This window comes from Gorilla gorilla, chromosome 22, assembly GCF_029281585.2.
Source record: "Gorilla gorilla gorilla isolate KB3781 chromosome 22, NHGRI_mGorGor1-v2.1_pri, whole genome shotgun sequence".
Taxonomy (NCBI): Eukaryota; Metazoa; Chordata; class Mammalia; order Primates; family Hominidae; genus Gorilla; species Gorilla gorilla.
In genome coordinates this window covers 31,249,643-31,267,811 of record NC_073246.2, presented here as the reverse complement: position 1 = coordinate 31,267,811, position 18,169 = coordinate 31,249,643, and the positions used below count along the sequence as shown (strand labels likewise).

Below are 18,169 nucleotides of genomic sequence, written 5' to 3'. Positions count from 1 at the left end.
AGTCTGGGCATTGGAAGGAACAAACTCAAGCTCCAGCCTTAAGCCTTCCCACAGGATGAAACTTTTCTTTATGCATCAGAGAGAGAGCAAGGATGGCTCTTGGAGTCCTTACTCAGACTCATGGGGCAACCCCACAACCAGTGGCATACCTAAGTAAGGAAATTGATGTAGTAGCGAAAGGCTGGCCTCACTCTTTAAGGGTAGTTGTGGCGGTGGCCATCTTAGTGTCAGAGGCTATCAAAATAATACAAGAAAAGGATCTCACTGTCTGGACTACTCATGATGTAAATGGCATACTAGGTGCCAAAGGAAGTTTATGGCTATCAGACAACCACCTACTCAGATACCAGGCGCTACTCATTGAGGGACTGGTGCTTCAAATACGTACATGCGTGGCCCTCAACCCTGCCACTTTTCTCCCAGAGGATGGGGAACCAATCGAGCGTGACTGCCAACAAATTGTAGTCCAGACTTATGCCGCCTGACATGATCTCTTAGAAGTCCCCGTAGCTAATTCTGACCTTAACCTATATACCGACGGAAGTTCACTTGTGGAGAATGGGATACGAAGGGCAGGTTATGCCACAGTAACAGTACTTGAAAGTAAGCCTCTTCCCCCAGGGACCAGCGCCCCGTTAGCAGAACTAGTGGCACTGACCCGAGCCTTAGAACTGGGAAAGGGAAGAAGAATAAATGTGTATACAGATAGCAAGTATGCTTATCTAATCCTACATGCCCATGCTGCAATATGGAAAGAAAGGGAGTTACTAACCTCTGGGGGAACCCCCATTAAATATCACAAAGAAACCATGGAGTTATTGCATGCAGTGTAAAAACCCAAGGAGGTGGCAGTCTTACACTGCCAAAGCCATCAAAAGGGGAAGGAGAGGGGAAAACAGCAGCATAAGCAGCTGGCAGAGGCAACAGAAAGGAAGAGAGAAAGAAAGAGACAGACAAGAAGTCAAAGAGAGAGAAAGAGATAGATAGAAGTAGTAAAGGAAAAACAGTGTACCCTATTCCATTAAAAGCCAGGGTAAATTTAAAACCTATAATTGATAATTGAAGGTCTTCTCTGTAACCCTATAACACTCCAATATCACCTTGTTGTCAGTGTAAACAAGGGCGGAGCCCGAAAGCACTGAAGCCACTGACAACCCACAACCTTCCTATCAAAAATCCTTAACCCAGCAGGTTTCCTAACGGGATCTAAATCTTAATTAATTACCATACAAAGGTCTGACCAGATCTAGGAGGAACTCCCTTCAGGACAGGATGATATACGGTTCCTCCCCAACTACTAAGGAAAAAAGACACAATGGGTATTCAGTAAGTGATAAGGAAACTCTTGTAGAAGCAGTTAGGAAAATTGCCTAATAATTGGTCTGTTCAAACATGCAGCTGTTTGCACTCAGCCAAACCTTAAAGTACTTACAGTATCAGGAAGGAGCCATCTATACCAATTCTAAGTTAATATGGACTGAATGAGGTTTTATTAATAGCAAAGAAAAATTAAAACCCCAAACTTACAAGGTTTTCAACAAAAGTTTGCTAGAAGTTAACAGTGTAACATGTATTGTACTAACTTCTAATCTTATGGAAATCAGACCCTATCTGTTCCCCTCAAAGCTCAAGTCCATCAGTGCAGAGCCATACAACTAATACCCTACTTAATAGGGTTAGGAATGGCTACTGCTACAGGAACCGGAATAGCCAGTTTATCTACTTCATTATCCTACTACCACACACTCTCACAGGATTTCTCAGATAGTTTGCAAGAAATAACGAAATCTATCCTTACTCTACAATCCCAAATAGACTCTTTGGCAGCAGTGACTCTCCAAAACTGCCAAGGCCTAGACCTCCTCACTGCTGAGAAAGGAGGACTCTGCATCTTCTTAGGGGAAGAGTGTTGTTTTTACACTAATCAGTCAGGGATAGTACGAGATGCCGCCTGGCGCTTACAGGAAAAGGCTTCTGAAATCAGACAACGCCTTTCAAAACTCTTATACCAACCTCTGGAGTTGGGCAACATGGCTTCTCCCCTTTCTAGGTCCTGTGGCAGCCATCTTGCTATTACTCACCTTCGGACCCTTATTTTTAACCTCCTTGTCAAATCTGTTTCCTCTAGAATCGAGGCCATCAAGCTACAGATGGTCTTACAAATGGAACCCCAAATGAGCTAAACTAACAACTTCTACCGAGGACCCCTGGACCGACTCACTGGCCCTTTCACTGGCCTAGAGAGTTCCCCTCCGGAAGACACTGCAACTGCAGGGACCCTTCTTTGCCTCTATCCAGCAGGAAGTAGCTAGAGCAGTCATCGCCCAATTCCCAGCAGCAGTTGGGGTGTCCTGTTTAGAGGGGGGATTGAGAGGTGAAGCCAGCTGGCCTTCTGGGTTGGGTGGGGACTTGGAGAACTTTTCTGTCTAGCTAAAGGATTGTAAACACACCAATCAGCACTCTGTGTCTAGCTAAAGGTTTGTAAACGCACCAATCAGCACTCTGTAAAAACGCACCAATCAGCGCTCTGTGTCTAGCTAAGGGTTTGTAAACGCACCAAACAGCACTCTGTAAAAACGGACCAATCAGCACTCTGTGTCTAGCTAAAGGTTTGTAAACGCACCAATCAGCACTCTGTAAAAACAGACCAATCAGCACTCTGTAAAATGGACCAATCAGTGCTCTGTAAAATGGACCAATCAGCAGGATGTGGCAGAGCCAAATAAGGGAATAAAAGCTGGCCACCCCAGTCAGCAGGGGCAACCCGCTCTGGTCCCCTTCCACGCTGTGGAAGCTTTGTTCTTTCACTCTTCACAATAAATCTTGCTGCTGCAAGATCTTGCTTGCTTCTGATCTTCCTTCTCCTCTAGTGTTCCTTATCTCCATTGTGAGTTCTTCTTTCCCAATCATCAGTATTCCTTTGGGGTCTGTCCTGGGCTATCTCCTCTGTTCACCACACACACACTTTTCAGGCAAGCTTTTCCTCTCACGTAGCTTCAAAAGTGGACCATATGCCAAAGGCATAAATGTAAAGCTTTGGCCCAGATCTTCCTCCTGAGCAGAAGTCTTACATGTCAACAACCACATGGGTGCCACACAGCATGCCTTGCCTGCAGTACACTCATCACTGAATTTAACACCTGGTTCCACAAACCTGCTCTGACCTCGTGTTCACCATCGCATTGAACAGAAACATCTTCCACTCTGTTGTTCAAGAAAGGAACCTGGGGATTGTCTGTGGTTCTATCTTTTTTACCAGCTCTTCTTCTACCTCAGGACAGTCATCTCTGCCATGTTTCATGAATCTGGCCACTGTTCTGATTTCCCACGAACACATCCCTGGTCCAGTCCACCTAACTTCTTGTCTGACTACAGCCGTGGCTTCTTACTGGTATCTCCCATTCCACTCTTCCCACTCCACAATCCACCCTCCTCACTGCAGCCAAAACAAACTGTGAAACACACGACTGATCATATCACACCTTTCAAAAGTTTCCCATTGTCCTTAAGATAAATGTCAAACTTCATCATATACCTGAGAAGGTCTGGACTCTTCTCACCCCTCTCCTGACTCACCACATGTCACTCCTCCAACTTGGAACCCTCATTATCCCCGGCCACACATACATGGCATGCAACCACACCAAACATCTTTCAGCTCTACAAATAAACCATGAGAGGCCCTCTCTCATCCCTCAGCCTTTGCATATGCAATTGTCTTGGCTCAAAACATGCTTCCTCTTCACCCAGCTTCCCGCTCATCTTTTAGAGCTCCATTGGTTGACCATGAGCAATCCCTCAGCTTCTGTACCTGAGGGTAAATCTCAGATTTTCTCTTTCAAAGCAGCCTCCCTCCCTGGCAGAAGCCCTGTTGAATAGGATCCCCTTGGAAATGACCTCAGACGAACAGTCCTCATTTAGGTTCCACATCTGGTGGCTGAAGTCCTATAACTTTTACCCCCACCAGTGCCAATTCTACTTCTTCCCAAATGCCACTCTATTCTGCTGCCACAGGAGTTTCATCCATCTACTCAAGCAATATTTTTTATGCATAAGGTGCCAGTCCTTTGTGTCTCCCAAACTCGAGGTGACTCATGTCAAGGCTTTTTTAGTGGACATCTCATAGCCCCCCTCACTAAGATTAAGAAGGTTACAGTCCCAGCACTACCACATTTTCTAACAAAACTCTCTATCTTCTCCAAAAAACTCTTCTTAGTCTTTTCAACCACCTCTGTAGGCTGGAGGTGGGTGGTCAGCTAAGAATTCCAAAAACGCTTCTTGGCCAGTTCCTTCTCAAATGCTGCAAAGGAGATGGAGGTGAATTTTGGCAAGCTGGAGGAACAGAGAGGGGACCTCTGACAAAAAGGTACTAAGAAAATAAGGGGGTTGTGACACGTGGCATGTGGCTAGTGGGTACTGAATTGGATGGTACCATTCTATACAAGACAATGAAAGCTTATTGCATGCTAGCTGTGTCATGGGGCCTTCTGGTAGACACTCTTCCATACATTGTTTCATTTGATTCTTACTACAACCATACAAGATTGGTTATTTCCTCTATTTTTTACTTACAACTTAGCCAAAAATAATTTGCAATGTGTAACCACTAAAACTCACTTCACCTCCTTCAGTTCTTACATCTTCTCAGTGAGGCCTTCCATTGCCATTTCTTAAAAAACTGTAACCGGCCAGGCACGGTGGCTCATGCCTGTAATTCCAACACTTTGGGAGGCCAAGGCAGGCAGATCATGAGGTCAGGAGTTCAAGACCAGCCTGGCAAACATAGTGAAACCCCATCTCTACTAGAAATACAAAAATTAGGCTGGACACAGTGGCTCACGCCTGTAATCTCAGCACTTTGGGAAGCTGAGGTGGATCACCTGAGGTCAGGAGTTCAAGACTGGCCTGGCCAACACGGTGAAACCCCATCTCTACTAAAAAATACAAAAATTAGCCAGGTGTGGTGGCGAGCACCTGTAGTCCCAGCTACTTGGGAGGCTGAGACAGGAGAATTGCTTGAACCTGGAAGGTGGAGGTTGCAGTGAGCTGAGATCATGCCACTGCATTCTAGCCTGGGCAACAGAGCAAGACTCCATCTCAAAAAAAAAAAAACAACAACAACAAAAACAAATATTAGCCAAGTGTGGTGGCACGCACCTGTAGTCCCAGTTACTTGGGAAGCTGAGGCAGGAGAATCACTTGAACCTGGCAGGCAAAGGTTGCAATGAGCTGAGACTCCAGCCTGGGCAACAGAGCAAATTAAAGAAGGCATTCAATGTGGTGAATTGATTTGAATTTTCACGAGGTGTGAGTAGAAGTTTGAGTCAGTCTTACTTTGCTCTCGAGGACCAGAAGTCCCAACATGAAAGACATACATATAAGGAAATTCTATCTGAGAGACATTAAGTAATTTTCCTTTGGCTATACTGTGGCTAAGCACCAAAAGCAGGCTTCAAAACTAGGTCTAGGCTGGGAGTGGTGGCTCACGCCTGCAATCCCAGCACTTTGGGAGGCCGCGGTGGGTGGATCACTTGAGGTCAGGAGTTCGAGACCAGCCTGGCCAACATGTGAAACCCTGTCTCTACCAAAAATAGAAAAATTAGCCAGGTGTGGTGGTGCAACGCCTATAATCCTAGCTACTTGGGAGGCTGAGGCAGAAGAATGGCTTGAACCCAGGAGGCAGAGGTTGCTGTGAGCTCTGATCGCGCCACTGCACTCCAGCCTGGGCAAAAAAGTAAGACTCCATCTCAAAAAAAAAAAAAAAGAAAACTAGGTCTGTCTCACTGCAGGTTTATGTTCTTTCTATTCCTCCCCATAGTTCCTGTACTTTCTGAAGGGGCTTGGATTTGTAACTGAGTCATTGCTTAAATTTGTGCAATTCTTTTAGTCCTTAAGTGCGTACTTCATACTCACCCTATTTTAAGTACGCTGGCAGCTGTCTGCTCTCCCAGGTCCTAGTAAACACAAGTTCAGGCTATTAAGTGCTTTTACTAGCCAAATTCTCCTACCTTATCTTAGCAGCTATGTGCTCTACTCCTCATTCCTGTGTTAAACGTCATCCTTGATTCCACATTAAGCTTCCCTCCCAGATGTTACTGTTTAGCTGAAACAGAGCTGTCTGAGCAGGTATCCAAAGTTCTCAGAAGGGTATGGAACACTTCTTGGCACATCAGATTTTCCACAGAACCCTGAAACAGAACCCCTCAAATATCAGATGTTGAGCATAACAGATGAGGTCTTCTAAAACCCAGAGTAAACGCTCAAATGAGATGAAAACACAGTGCTTAAAAAACGAGTTCCTTCTTCAGAAAATCTTATCCTTAAGGTTTTAATAGTAGTCCTGTGCCCAGCAGTTAAGGCTATCATTTAAATCAAAGCAAGGAAAACATAAGCATGCTTATTTCACAAAGGAAGATTCTCTGAAATTAATAGCTCAAAACAGAACTACTGTCAGTTTCTGAGGTGGACCAAATAGGTATTACTTTAGAAAGCTTAAGTTATAGTGGATATTTTCATATAGTGTGCTGGGTATTGTTAACAGGATCTCCTGCCAAGAGATTCACATCACATGGGAAACCTGCATATCAAGATGGTATCTGGAAAATTATTTAGGTCCAGTCTCCTGAAAGAAGGAAATTAACTGTTTAGAAAACAGCTGACTTTCGGGACAGTGATTAAGTATAAACTAAGAGTGCAGAATGAAAATAGTGTCTGTTTTAAAGGATGGCTGTTTTAAAATGAAAAGGTAATGTGCTCAATTTTTAAATATTTTCGATGATCTTTGCATTTATACTTTAAGAATAAGATGAGGAAGAGGAAAAAGAAGTGTCTGCAGTTAAACACAAGGTCAGGCTTGGCTTTTAAACCTGAACCTATGTTCCCGCTAGTAGTGGAGCGTGCAGATGAGAGGGCAAGTTCGTGGCTTTCATGGGAGTCTGCTCCTCTTCTGGGGTATCTTTCTCTTTCTCTTCTTGCAAGCTTCTCAAAGCCCCCAGACTCTGCCTCCACGTAATTCCTTTCCACATTCTTCCCTTCACCTTCTACACTCTGACCTTGGAACATGATCTTCCCTCAACCTCTTTGCTCCCTTCATCCCTGCAGAGATGGAGTGCGCTGGCTGATTGATAAATCTGAAAATAACTGGTTGTCCTCTGCCCTGCATGGCCATTCTTCCCCTTGGGATGTGCCTGTCTCCAAATAGCACCACTAGCACTCTACACCTCCACACCACCATGCTGATTAGCGGAGTATAGGTGGTGCTATGCTGCCCAGAGGAAAATCTCCCTTCATGGAAACCATGGGTGGAAAAGTTACTTCCCTCTAACAAGAAACAACCTGATAAGGTCAACTTGACTCATTCTGGAGTTTGCACTAGGCTCTCACGCTAAGCTACTCCATTATCAGCAACTGAGGTTTTGCTTTGGTTTCCCATCTACCATTCCTTTATTTTCTCTCTCAAATTCTTCATAGCTCAGGAAAGGAATATGCAATGTTCCTTTGGAAACCCAACATTTGGCAGGGCGGCATTGTATACAGACATTGAAAAATCAAAACCAGAAGAGCAGAGTTTGGGTAGTAAGAGACGCATGTGATTGGGAGTCTTGTGAACCATGGGGTGCAGTAGAGGCCGTGACATTTTACCTTCGATTGTATGTGGAGGTTTATATTAGGCCAAGTGGGTTTTTACAGGAGTGACGTTGGTCTGGGTAAGAGGTTCTAAAGCAGGCTGTGAGCATATTGAATCTAGAGGATCGTTGTGGCTTGTGGTGTTTCTCCTCAGAGAATGACTTTCTGTGGAGCCCTAACTGGTCTCCTTAGGCCTTTGGAGAGGCTGGTGGGGAGGGGCATCTTAAGTGAAAGGCGCAAGGACTTCAGAAGAGATATGGAGCGCCTCTCATAGTGCAATTCCTTCAGGGACTCAGGAGTTTAACTGGCTCAATGCCAAGAGTCTAAGTGGCTCGGCGTTAATAATGAGACACACAAGATTATCACAGCATTTGCACCACCTGTTTTGAAATCAAGCCAATCCCCAGCCATGACAGCAGCTGTCCGAGAAAAATTATATTCTTAGAACACGGTACCTGGTGCACCCAAAGGCTGTGGAAGGTACTCAGTGGTAACTGAGGCAAGGAAAGTCAATGGGGAAAATCCTTACATTAGCTTCCCCCTGATGCCTGTCAGTCAACACCCACTTTCTGGAATGTACTACCCATGATCTTAAACCCAACTGGCAGAAATTCCCTCCACACCTCTCACGGACTGCAAGAGGCCCTAGAAAGTGGGTGCAACATGGAATAAATTAAATGTGGGCAGCAGCCGCCGGTGGGCCCCTCTCCATCAACAGCAACACAGCAGTTTCACAGGGAAAGGCCCAGCGCCCACAGGTGCTTGGCAGGGCAGGTGGCCTCAAGACGCCACTGCTGCAGTTTCCAGGGGAAAAGCAGACTTCACAGGCCTTTTAGGTGTAGCTGGGAAAAACAATAGGTACTGATTTTCACCGATTTTCAAGGCAGCTGGGTTCCAACGTACTACAGAGTGCTTGTAAGGTTCTAGCTTCTAACTGGTAGCGCCAGGCCACTGTGGCCCTTGCTGTATCAGCCACCCCAAATTCCATTCTGCATTCAGGCACAAGGAGGGAACCACAGAGGGACCTTGGATCCATGTGGTTCATCTATAGTTGATTCTGGACTGCTTAAATCTATGTAAAGATAGATTTTTTTTTTTTTTTTTTTTTTTTTTGAGACGGAGTCTCGCTCTGTCGCCCAGGCTGGATAGCAGTGGCGCTATCTCGGCTCACTGCAAGCTCTGCCTCCTGGGTTCACGCCATTCTCCTGCCTCAGTCTCCTGAGTAGCTGGGACTACAGGCACCCGCCACCACGCCCGGCTAATTTTTTGTATTTTTAGTAGAGATGGGGTTTCATCGTGTTAGCCAGGATGGTCTCAATCTCCTGACCTCGTGATCCGCCCACCTCAGCCTCCCAAAGTGCTGGGATTACAGGCGTGAGCCACCCTGCCGGGCCGTAAAGATAGATTTAAGACGCCTCCTCCATCCCTAGGAGGCAACTTTCTTAGGCCTAAACATGCATTCTGGCTCAGGCCTGAAAACGCCTGTATACGCTCAGAGCCCCTAGAGGGAGCCCTCACTCAACAGTCCAGGTACCAGAAACAGCTTGTTGGAAGGGGAAATGTAAATTAAGGTGTCATGCAATGGTGGTCTTTCCCCCAGGAATGATCAGTGTATACGGCCAAAATTAAGCCCTTTTTGAGTGTCCTTCCAATAGAAATTAGGATCACGAGTTGTGAGTTACAGAACACTGGGGCATCTTTGGGGAACTGAAACCAAGATTTTTTTTTTCCAGATACTATTGAGGTTCTACTATGGTCTTTGGCAGCACTAGGTACTGAGCTGTGGGAGCAGTGTTGTATGGGATGACTGCTTTAGTACCTGGGAATTAGCTTGTTTCGAAACAAGGGTCGTTGTGGGGCCAAGGCTATGATAATTTTGTGGTTAACTCTTCTGACTCTAAAGTGAGCACATCAGAGACTCAGCCTCAAACCTAGTTCCTTCTGGAGCACGGTAGGAACAATCACTCTCTTAAAGACAATTCCAGCTACAGCCTCTTGAAAGAATCTCAACTGGACCTAGGCATCAAAAACTCCTCTGGCCAAGGCTGATCTGAATGAGAAATCTGGCAGGATAGATAGTCTTGGGATTTATTTTTCTTAAAGTTTTGTACTTCGAACTCAGGTGGACAAAATAATTTGATTTGCTTTAGTTCCTTTAGACTTTAATGCCTTTAGATTTTTTTTAATCCGAAGGGACTTAATCTTTGAATTTTTTTCTCTAAAAGTTGAATAATAAAAGTTAAACTTCCATTCAAATTTGGATATCATTGTGTTGCTAGCATTTTATTCCTGGACTTTCACACATTTTCTTATGGGAATGTTCTGTTGGGATCTAACCTCAATGCAGAACATCTGATATGCTACACGGGACGATGAGGTAGGAGAGAATTAGGGATGAGAAAAATGTTCAGTCTTTGGTACAGAGTAGCCTTTGAATTCATTTACTTACTAGTACACTGCTGGATCCAGAGCCTTCTGAGACCAAATGTTCACTGACAGCCCAAGCCAGTCACACCTGCAAAGGCTGGTGTTGGGAAGTGGCCTCAAAGGTGAGGAGGTCTGCCTTCTGGAACAGATGCTCTCCTCCTCCAGGCCATCAGTCACAGCCCTGGTTGAGCAATGGGCCAGTGTTTCAAGAGAACTTAAACTGGGGAGCATGAAAGGGGAACACTTCCCTAAGACTTCCCTAGTTTAAATCTCCAGGGCAAGAAACACCCTCTGGCCTTTGTACTTCCACTTTGTACTTTGTCCTGGCCCTGATGTAGTAGTCCCTGATTCTGATGAGTAAATTTTTAGAGTCATTAAGTCTACTTGGCTCGGCCCACCCCTTACTTGTGGAATTTGCTCCCTGTTTACATTTTTCTGCTCCTCTAAGAGCTCTGCCCCTTTTGGGGTCGTCCAAGGTGACCGGTGGATGGATTAAGTCTGCCTAATTCCAGAATGCACTTCTAGCAGGTTCACTGAGCTAAACAGCTAGAAAGCCATGGTTCCAAGCTGGGTTCCATCAGCGATATGGGCTTCACCTACTTTTTATTTCTCAAATGGTTCAAAACTCTGGCCAGGGAAAGGGTGCTATTTTTGGCCTTCCTCTAAAACCTCAATACCTACTACCTATACTTCTGTTGTTCTTAAAGCCCTTAGTCTAACCTCAGACCTTTGATAACTTAAGTCAATCTGGGTAGGGCAAGATGCCGGGACACCCACTGGTGAACACTCAAGTGGGGGCCTTCCTCCTTCTCCCTCTCACTGTGACAACCTCCTTCTGTTCCTTTAACACGCCAGGCTTATTTGTGCCAAGTGGCCTCCTCTCCCCAGAGACCATCATCCTTCTCCCGATTCAGACTACAATCTTTCAAAGCTTGGTGAAATCCCACGTTTCTCACCCTGTCTCCTTTGAACTCTTGCAGCCACCACACTATCTCACACAACTGAGCACTTTCTTACAAGTCACCTTGATTCCATCGTTGGTCTAGTCAGGGTTTCTCAATGTCAGCCAGATCAATACCCTGGGTGGGTAATTGTTGTGAGGGCTGTCCTGGCCTCTGCCCCTAGAAGCCATATCCTATACCCTGCCCCCGAGATTTGTGTCTCTGGGAACTGCCAAGTGTCCCCTAGGCAAGCAAAATCATCCCCAGCTGAGAATCACTATGACTAGACCAGAAGACTTTGCCCTGGATGGCCAATACCGCTGAGCAGCTGCCCAAAGCCTGGTCAGAAGGGCCTGGTTGGAAATTGAATAGGATACAAAGAGCTGACTCGGCAGATAAGTTTTTAAAACTTAATGACTGATAGAGATAATACCCCTTAAGAGTCCCTATACTTCTCTATCCAAACTAACATTAAGTAAAATCAGAAGCAAAGCTAAAATCTGTGCTTCCTAAAACACCTGAATGCTGGAATTTTTTTTTTTTGAGGCATGATTATCATCAACTAAGGAAAGATTCTCTCCTACAAATTCAGATGTACTAATTACCGATCAAAAGACTAAACTGAGTAAATCCACATGAAGCGAGAAAATGAAAATGGAATGTACAATTCTATTCAATTAGAAGCAATTTTAGATAATTTTATTTAACTGTCAATTTATCACCAACATCTAACATTTTATAGTTCAGGTACATTTGGGTAAGAACATTAGGGAGAAATGTAAATTAAATACTATGAAACTATGCTTTTAATGAAACATGGTCTCAGTAAAATATGGACACAAAAGTTTAGTGGTTTTATTGCATTGTTAGAAAATTATATTATGAAAGATATAAAAAAATCAATGTTTTTCTGCTTCTTTTATAATCAGTATGCCATCTTTTACCATTATGGCTTTAAATTTTCATTCTACCCAACAAGTTTCAAAGAATAGTTTATTACATGCCTTAATAAAACATTTAAAATATTTACAGATTCAAAATAGGTGTTTTATAACTGAAAAAAGTTCACCTGAGAATTCACCGTAACATTGCCATTTTTTTCCCAAGTTGTTAATGTGACTGAGTGTCCACATGCAACCTGTATCGTCTACTGCATCTAACATACTTATTTCCTTATTTAAAATTAGTTGAGCAGTAAGCTATAGCAAATTGTTAAAAAAATTACAGATGGAGAACCAAACTGTATCCACATTTGTTTTGAATATGACAATTTAACGAATTATTTGCTATAGTTCCAGAATTTGAATAAGAAAAAAATAAGGTAATGTTATTTTACTGAATTCAACATAACAGCTTTTAAAAAATCATCAAGCATTGAGAAGGCCAGTTCATAAAATAGTGAACAATGATCATGTGAATATGCAATATACAAACTGAAAAAATTTCAAAATTCTGCATGAAGGAAAAGGCATACACTGTATACTCATAATCCTGTCATTTGTCTTCGGCAGCCTCAAAAAAAATATTGCCTTGAAACATTTTCTTAGAAAAAACTTCTTTAGAAGTTAATGTTAAAATAAGCATAAATGTGTAATGCTATGCAATATACAGAAAACTTCCCCACTTATGGCCAAAAGACAAACGTAAAATCTTTTTTATCTGTCCATCTGCATTACAACTTGAAAATCATGTAGATATGAGGTAGTGTAGTTACTTGTATTACATGCTGGCTATTTAAAATAATGCTAAATTTTAAGAAATTACACTTGGCCAATAATTCTGTGTCATTAATAGAAACCCTTAATGCTAAACTGTTTATAGGTAGAGAGAAATTTAAACCAAGTGCTTTACAAATTATATTTAAGCTCTGGAGACAACTACATTTTATCATAAAATAGCAGGTAATCTTTCAAAGCAAGTACAGTAGCAATTAAAGCAAAAGATTATTTGACATTTGCACATACACAAACTGATACAACCAATAGTTGAGTGTACACTGAGGTAGGAAATCAAGGGTTCCATTGGCTTAAGATTTTACATTTTGTAAACCAGAAGTTCTTATATTATTTTATATCGTGAAGCTGAAATTTAAAATTACAAGTATCAAAGAAATACCTATATGGAGAGATATATATGTATACATACACATACATACACACACACACACACACACACACACACACACACACACAAATTCTTTTGCAGTATGGGATGCATTATCAGAATTATTCTCCCTGACAAATTCTTGAGTGTACTTATAAAAGCTACTAGAAAATAAACGAGTCCAACTAAGTCAGTGACAGAGAGAACATACAAACCACTGAAAATATACTAGCAATATCCTCCCCCTACACCCTGATCAAAAAGGGTAACATTTGACAAATTACTCCAAGACATGAAGACTGGTCCCCATATACTCTCAAGGGCAAGCCCAACTTGCTTCAGACTTGTTCATACACAGTGGGTGGTGGCTGCCCACATTAGCTAGACAAGCCCTGCACTAGGCTCAGGATGCAGTCTATAGAAGTGTCTCTTTCAGCCCTCTGATTTTGGTGAAATCAACACTATAAACTACTCCTCTGTACCATTAAAACTGGGTTCTGCCAATGTTTCTGTGAATGTGAATATATGCATTTTTTTAAATTGCTGAGAAGATCCATAGCTTTCACTTGACTCTCAAACAAATCTAACTCCAGCATGGCTAAAAGCCACTGTAAAATGTTATGCGATAGGTGCTCAGTTATCTATTTTGTAACAGGACTGAACAAACACTAAGACTGATCTTTAAACATCCAAGTTAAAATGATTTGTGTGTCTTTATACCACACCAAATTTGGAGAAGAGAGCAAGGATTCAACCTGCTTTTCAAATGCAAACCCACAATAGAAAAAGATTGAGTTTCATCCTATTTCACAAACCTGCAGAGTTGCTGCAGATACATTTTTTATCTGTAACAATCATTTTTACAAGTGAATCATACGACTTCAAAAACAGGGTGAAAAAAATGAACTGCACTCCTGGTAAAAAGTAAGCAATATTCTTTCTCCGTGATGTCTGGTTTTCTGGCATTGGTGACCCACGGTGGAAAAATGAACAGCTTTACATGTTGGTAAGCTCTCCAGATTCTAGGGAGCCTGAGATAATGCTGCCAGTGTAATCACTCATGCCACTGTATTCTGAGTCCTATTTCTTCTTCCAAAGGGACAAAAATGCCAGGAAATAGGAAGTCCATGATGGGACCAGATATGGTAGAGACTGAAGCGGGGGGCAGGGAGGGAAAGTGACACTTAAATCTATTCATGTAGCCAGACTTTCTAGAGTCCATACTGAAGAGGAGAAGCAGCCCCCGTCTTAGGCCAACCACTTGCCTATTTACTAAATCTTCCCAATGTAGCTTAAAGCCTGATTTTAGGAGCCGAAGAACAAAGCCCTAAGATTCAGGTAAGACCATCTTTTTTTCACAATGCAGCTCTACAAAAATATTCCCAGTAGCTGACACCCTGCTTCTGAGAATAGAACTCTATTAGCATTGCTTGGGAAGAAATTTTCTTTCAAACTAAAATATTAGAAAAAAGTCAAATTATTAAACTTCTGCAGGCCACCTCTTTTAGTAGGAACTATCTGTAGATGTTTCAAGCTGTTAAATTGCTGTCTGATATGCTGCAGTTTTCATTCTCCTACTTATTCTGAATAGCAGGAAGAGTTATTACTAGAGTTATTATTCTTTAAAACATGAGTTTTAAAGGTTTACTACATTTTCACATGGATTTTTCTGACATCCAGGAGGCAAAATCATTTCTTTCTCTTTTGTAGAAATCAAGGAGAAATCATGGTTGACTTAAAGGAAATTCCTTTATGGCAAACTACTAAAGGAAAAAAACAGTATTGTTGAGCAACAGATGGTCATACTAGGCTTTCAAGACGCTGCCAAAACTTCAGTAGAAAATTAGATGGTTTGAAGGAAGTGAATGCAAGTTTACTCATCAGTAGTACATTTATCAGTCATCTGCTGACAGAAATCTGAGATCCCACCACTCTGACGACACTGTTCCGCGGGCCCAGCTTGCTCAGAGGTGGCTGTGGACATCTGCTGGGACTCCTGCCCTCGCGCGTAGCCAGGCTCACTGTTTCCTCTGGCACAGGGAGGCAGCACTGCTGGAGGCCGGTCAGATAAACTGAAAATTGATGGTAACGCCAGTTCACCATCAGGAGTACTTTTATCTTTTTCAGAAATTAAAAATGAAAGTGGGCAATCTGCAGCTGAGTACTTGGCGAGTATCTGTATTTGTTCTTGACTCAGAGCTGCTTCTTTACAAACTTTCTGGCAAAGTCCAGTTAGGTTCTGCTTTGTCTCACCCAGAGTTGACAAAATGTGATCTCTTTCCTTCAACAAGCTCTCCTTTTCACTTTGCTGTGAAGTGGGGAAAGAGAACACAATGGCTTGTGTTTATTAGCTCAATCAACATTTCCAAGGCGATCAAATAATATACAGGGGCTTCTCATCAAGTAAGATCACATGGATTTTATCCTTTCAATTCCATTCAATTATACATTAAATACTAAAGGCCCAGAATCTCCCACCCAAAACTCTTGGGGCAGATGTATTTTGGCACAAAGCATTTTTCAGGTTTTGGAAAGATAGTATGGGTGCACACGTAATTTCTCTAGCAGGCCTGGGGCAGCACTTCCCTATCAACTATCTTTACATTTCTAGGTAAACACTAAAATAGCAAATAATGAAGAAAGTAGGATAAAGACTATGCAGTCTAATGTCAATTTGGGGCAGTTTTTTGGTCAAAAGAGTTTGTGACAAACATACGGTTTTTGGAGCTTTCTGGATTTACAGACTGTACATAACAGGTATGGATGGCATTTTGGATGGGATACAAGAAAAAAGTAAAAGTACAGTTAGCATAACTTAATTACTGAGACTCAAAGCATTGCAAGATTCAACTAATGACCAGCATTTGTTGAGCAGATTCTCTGCCAGATATTGTGCTAAATGTTTTCCAACATGCAATCATCTCAGCTATGTAATCCACACAACACCTCTCCGGATTTAAGCAACATCAAACCCACTGAAGGGATGGGACTGAATTTAAGATGCCTAGAGACAGCTGGTGGGTGAGTTACTAAAGTGTGAAGAATTCGGGGGGGGGGGGTAATTTTGTGCTTGCTAATTACCATTTTTGTTATTATTATAATTTTAAGATATTACCCCTATAAGAAAGTCTAACATAGAATTTTTCAAAAGTTTTTCTGGTTCCTGCCTTCCTGTCCATGTCACTTATCACTGCTGACAGCATGTCTTTTCTATTATCATCCCATTTCATCCTTCTTGTTCTAACATCTTATTGCTTCTAATCTATTATGAGCCAGGAAACCAAATAATCAAGGTATTTATAAGAAAAGAGTAAATAAACACTTGCTAGAAAGTCAAACGTTTTTCTTATGAAATTTATCACAACTCTCAACAAGTCAGTGTTGTTCTGTTTGCTTTCTGTTCATTGACAGGTTCTGGAGAGTTCAGGCTGCCAGTTAACCTTGAGACAAGTTAGTTCATAGTGCTAATCTATAAGTGCCATCCTTTAGTCTTTTATGATATAAAAGTCACTAAAAGGGTAAAACGAATTTTGCTTTATACAAAAGTACTGTTATGGTTTTATACAAAAGTATTACTATAAAATTATGTATGAATCCAATTATTGTTATTTCTAAAATATTTTAAAGCCTTGTAATATTTTGAGAAAATATACAATAAATACAAAATACTAAATTTTTATATGGCAAAGTATTCTCCAATCTGTTCAGATTTTCATATACAAGTTCTTTTTTTTTTTTTTTTTTTTAAATAGATGTAGGTCAAGAATGTGTGTGTTAAGTATGTGTATGTAAGCAAAATCAATGTTTGGCCAGTACATTTTCTCTTATGCAAAGTCTATCAGTTGCACTCTTCTGATAAAATGAGTCTGCAGATACTGAAAGGGCAAGAACGATACCTACTGCTTGTTCACAGTAGGAACCATTAAATGCAATCAACACCGATTTCTTTTTATGGTCTCTCAGAAGCCAATCCAAAGGAGGATGAAAAACAAAGCTTCCAGAAGAAAGTGAGAAATAATCTTTCTTCAGTCATGGCAATATTCAGCCATGGACTCCTCTACCAAAGTTGGGATGAATCTATTCTAAACAGCAATAGAAAATTTTCAACTGCTGGTTGGTCTTTTAAATTAAATATGGCTAAACAAAATAAGGAGTACTTGAGCTTCCTCCCAGAAATTAGAACCACTACTTAACCTACAGATACTATGAAGATTACAAATATTTTATGACTTCTGTATCTTAATATCCACATGATCTTTAAATACTCTCACTCCTCCCACCCCACTAAATTAGGGATGACATCATTCTTTAAGTATACAAGATGGCTTGCTTCTTCACAACAACTAAAACAAATAGGCACAGCCCTAGAACTCCACCAGAATTATTTCTATAAATTAAATGTTCCCATCTGTTCCCCTGCACTTTAACTCCTACACAGCTAAGCTTCTAAGCAGTTAGCTAATGTTTCCATTTCACTCTAAGTTTAAGACACATATTTACTATAATAGCAGTCAGCTTAATAACTAAAAGTAAAATACAAGTAATTCAAGTTAATTACTTAATAACATCAGTATTTAAGATACCTCCCAAAGTCACTACTTATAGTCATGAGTGGGACTCACTATTGGTGTCCTGCTACCTATCCCTACAATATATTTCCATTTTCCTATAAAAACAACTGTATAAATCACGTTTGAAGTGCTGCACCTTTAATTACAGAGCTATTTCTTAAAAAGGAATAAAATTGGCATTCTGGTACCATTCTGGATTTTATACCAACAAAAAATCTTTACAGGCTGGGCACAGTGGCTCACGCCTGTAATCCCAGCACTTTGGGAGGCTGAGGTGGGCGGGTCATGTGAGGTCAGGAGTTCGAGACCAGCTTGGCCAACATGGTGAAACCCTGTCTCTAATAAAAATACAAAAAAATTAGCTGGGCATGGTGGCACACACCTGCAATCCTAGCTAAAAGGGCAGGCTGAGGCAGGGGAATCACTTGAGCCTGGGAGACGGAGGTTGCGGTGAGCCGAGATTGTGCCGCTGCACTCCAGCCTGGGTGACAGAGCAAGACT

General features: G+C 41.9%; 1 protein-coding gene across 13 annotated transcripts in view; it reads right to left on the bottom strand.

Moving 5' to 3' along the window:
• Positions 1–18,169, bottom strand: part of BACH1 (BTB domain and CNC homolog 1) — a 283,858-nt gene that overhangs the window by 118,851 nt on the left and 146,838 nt on the right. For 7 of the 13 annotated variants that reach the window (XM_055373874.2, XM_004062658.5, XM_019017814.3 and 4 more), the window contains one exon: positions 11,667–15,405. The exons of 4 other annotated variants lie outside the window; for them this stretch is intronic. In XM_055373874.2, coding sequence (XP_055229849.1) covers positions 14,971–15,405 — 435 coding nt within the window. In that variant the 3' untranslated portion in view covers positions 11,667–14,970. Of the gene's footprint in view, positions 1–5,156; positions 5,243–6,008; positions 6,189–11,666; positions 15,406–18,169 lie in introns of those variants that run through there. 2 more of the 13 variants (XR_008674791.2, XR_010132396.1) reach the window with 2 other exon arrangements.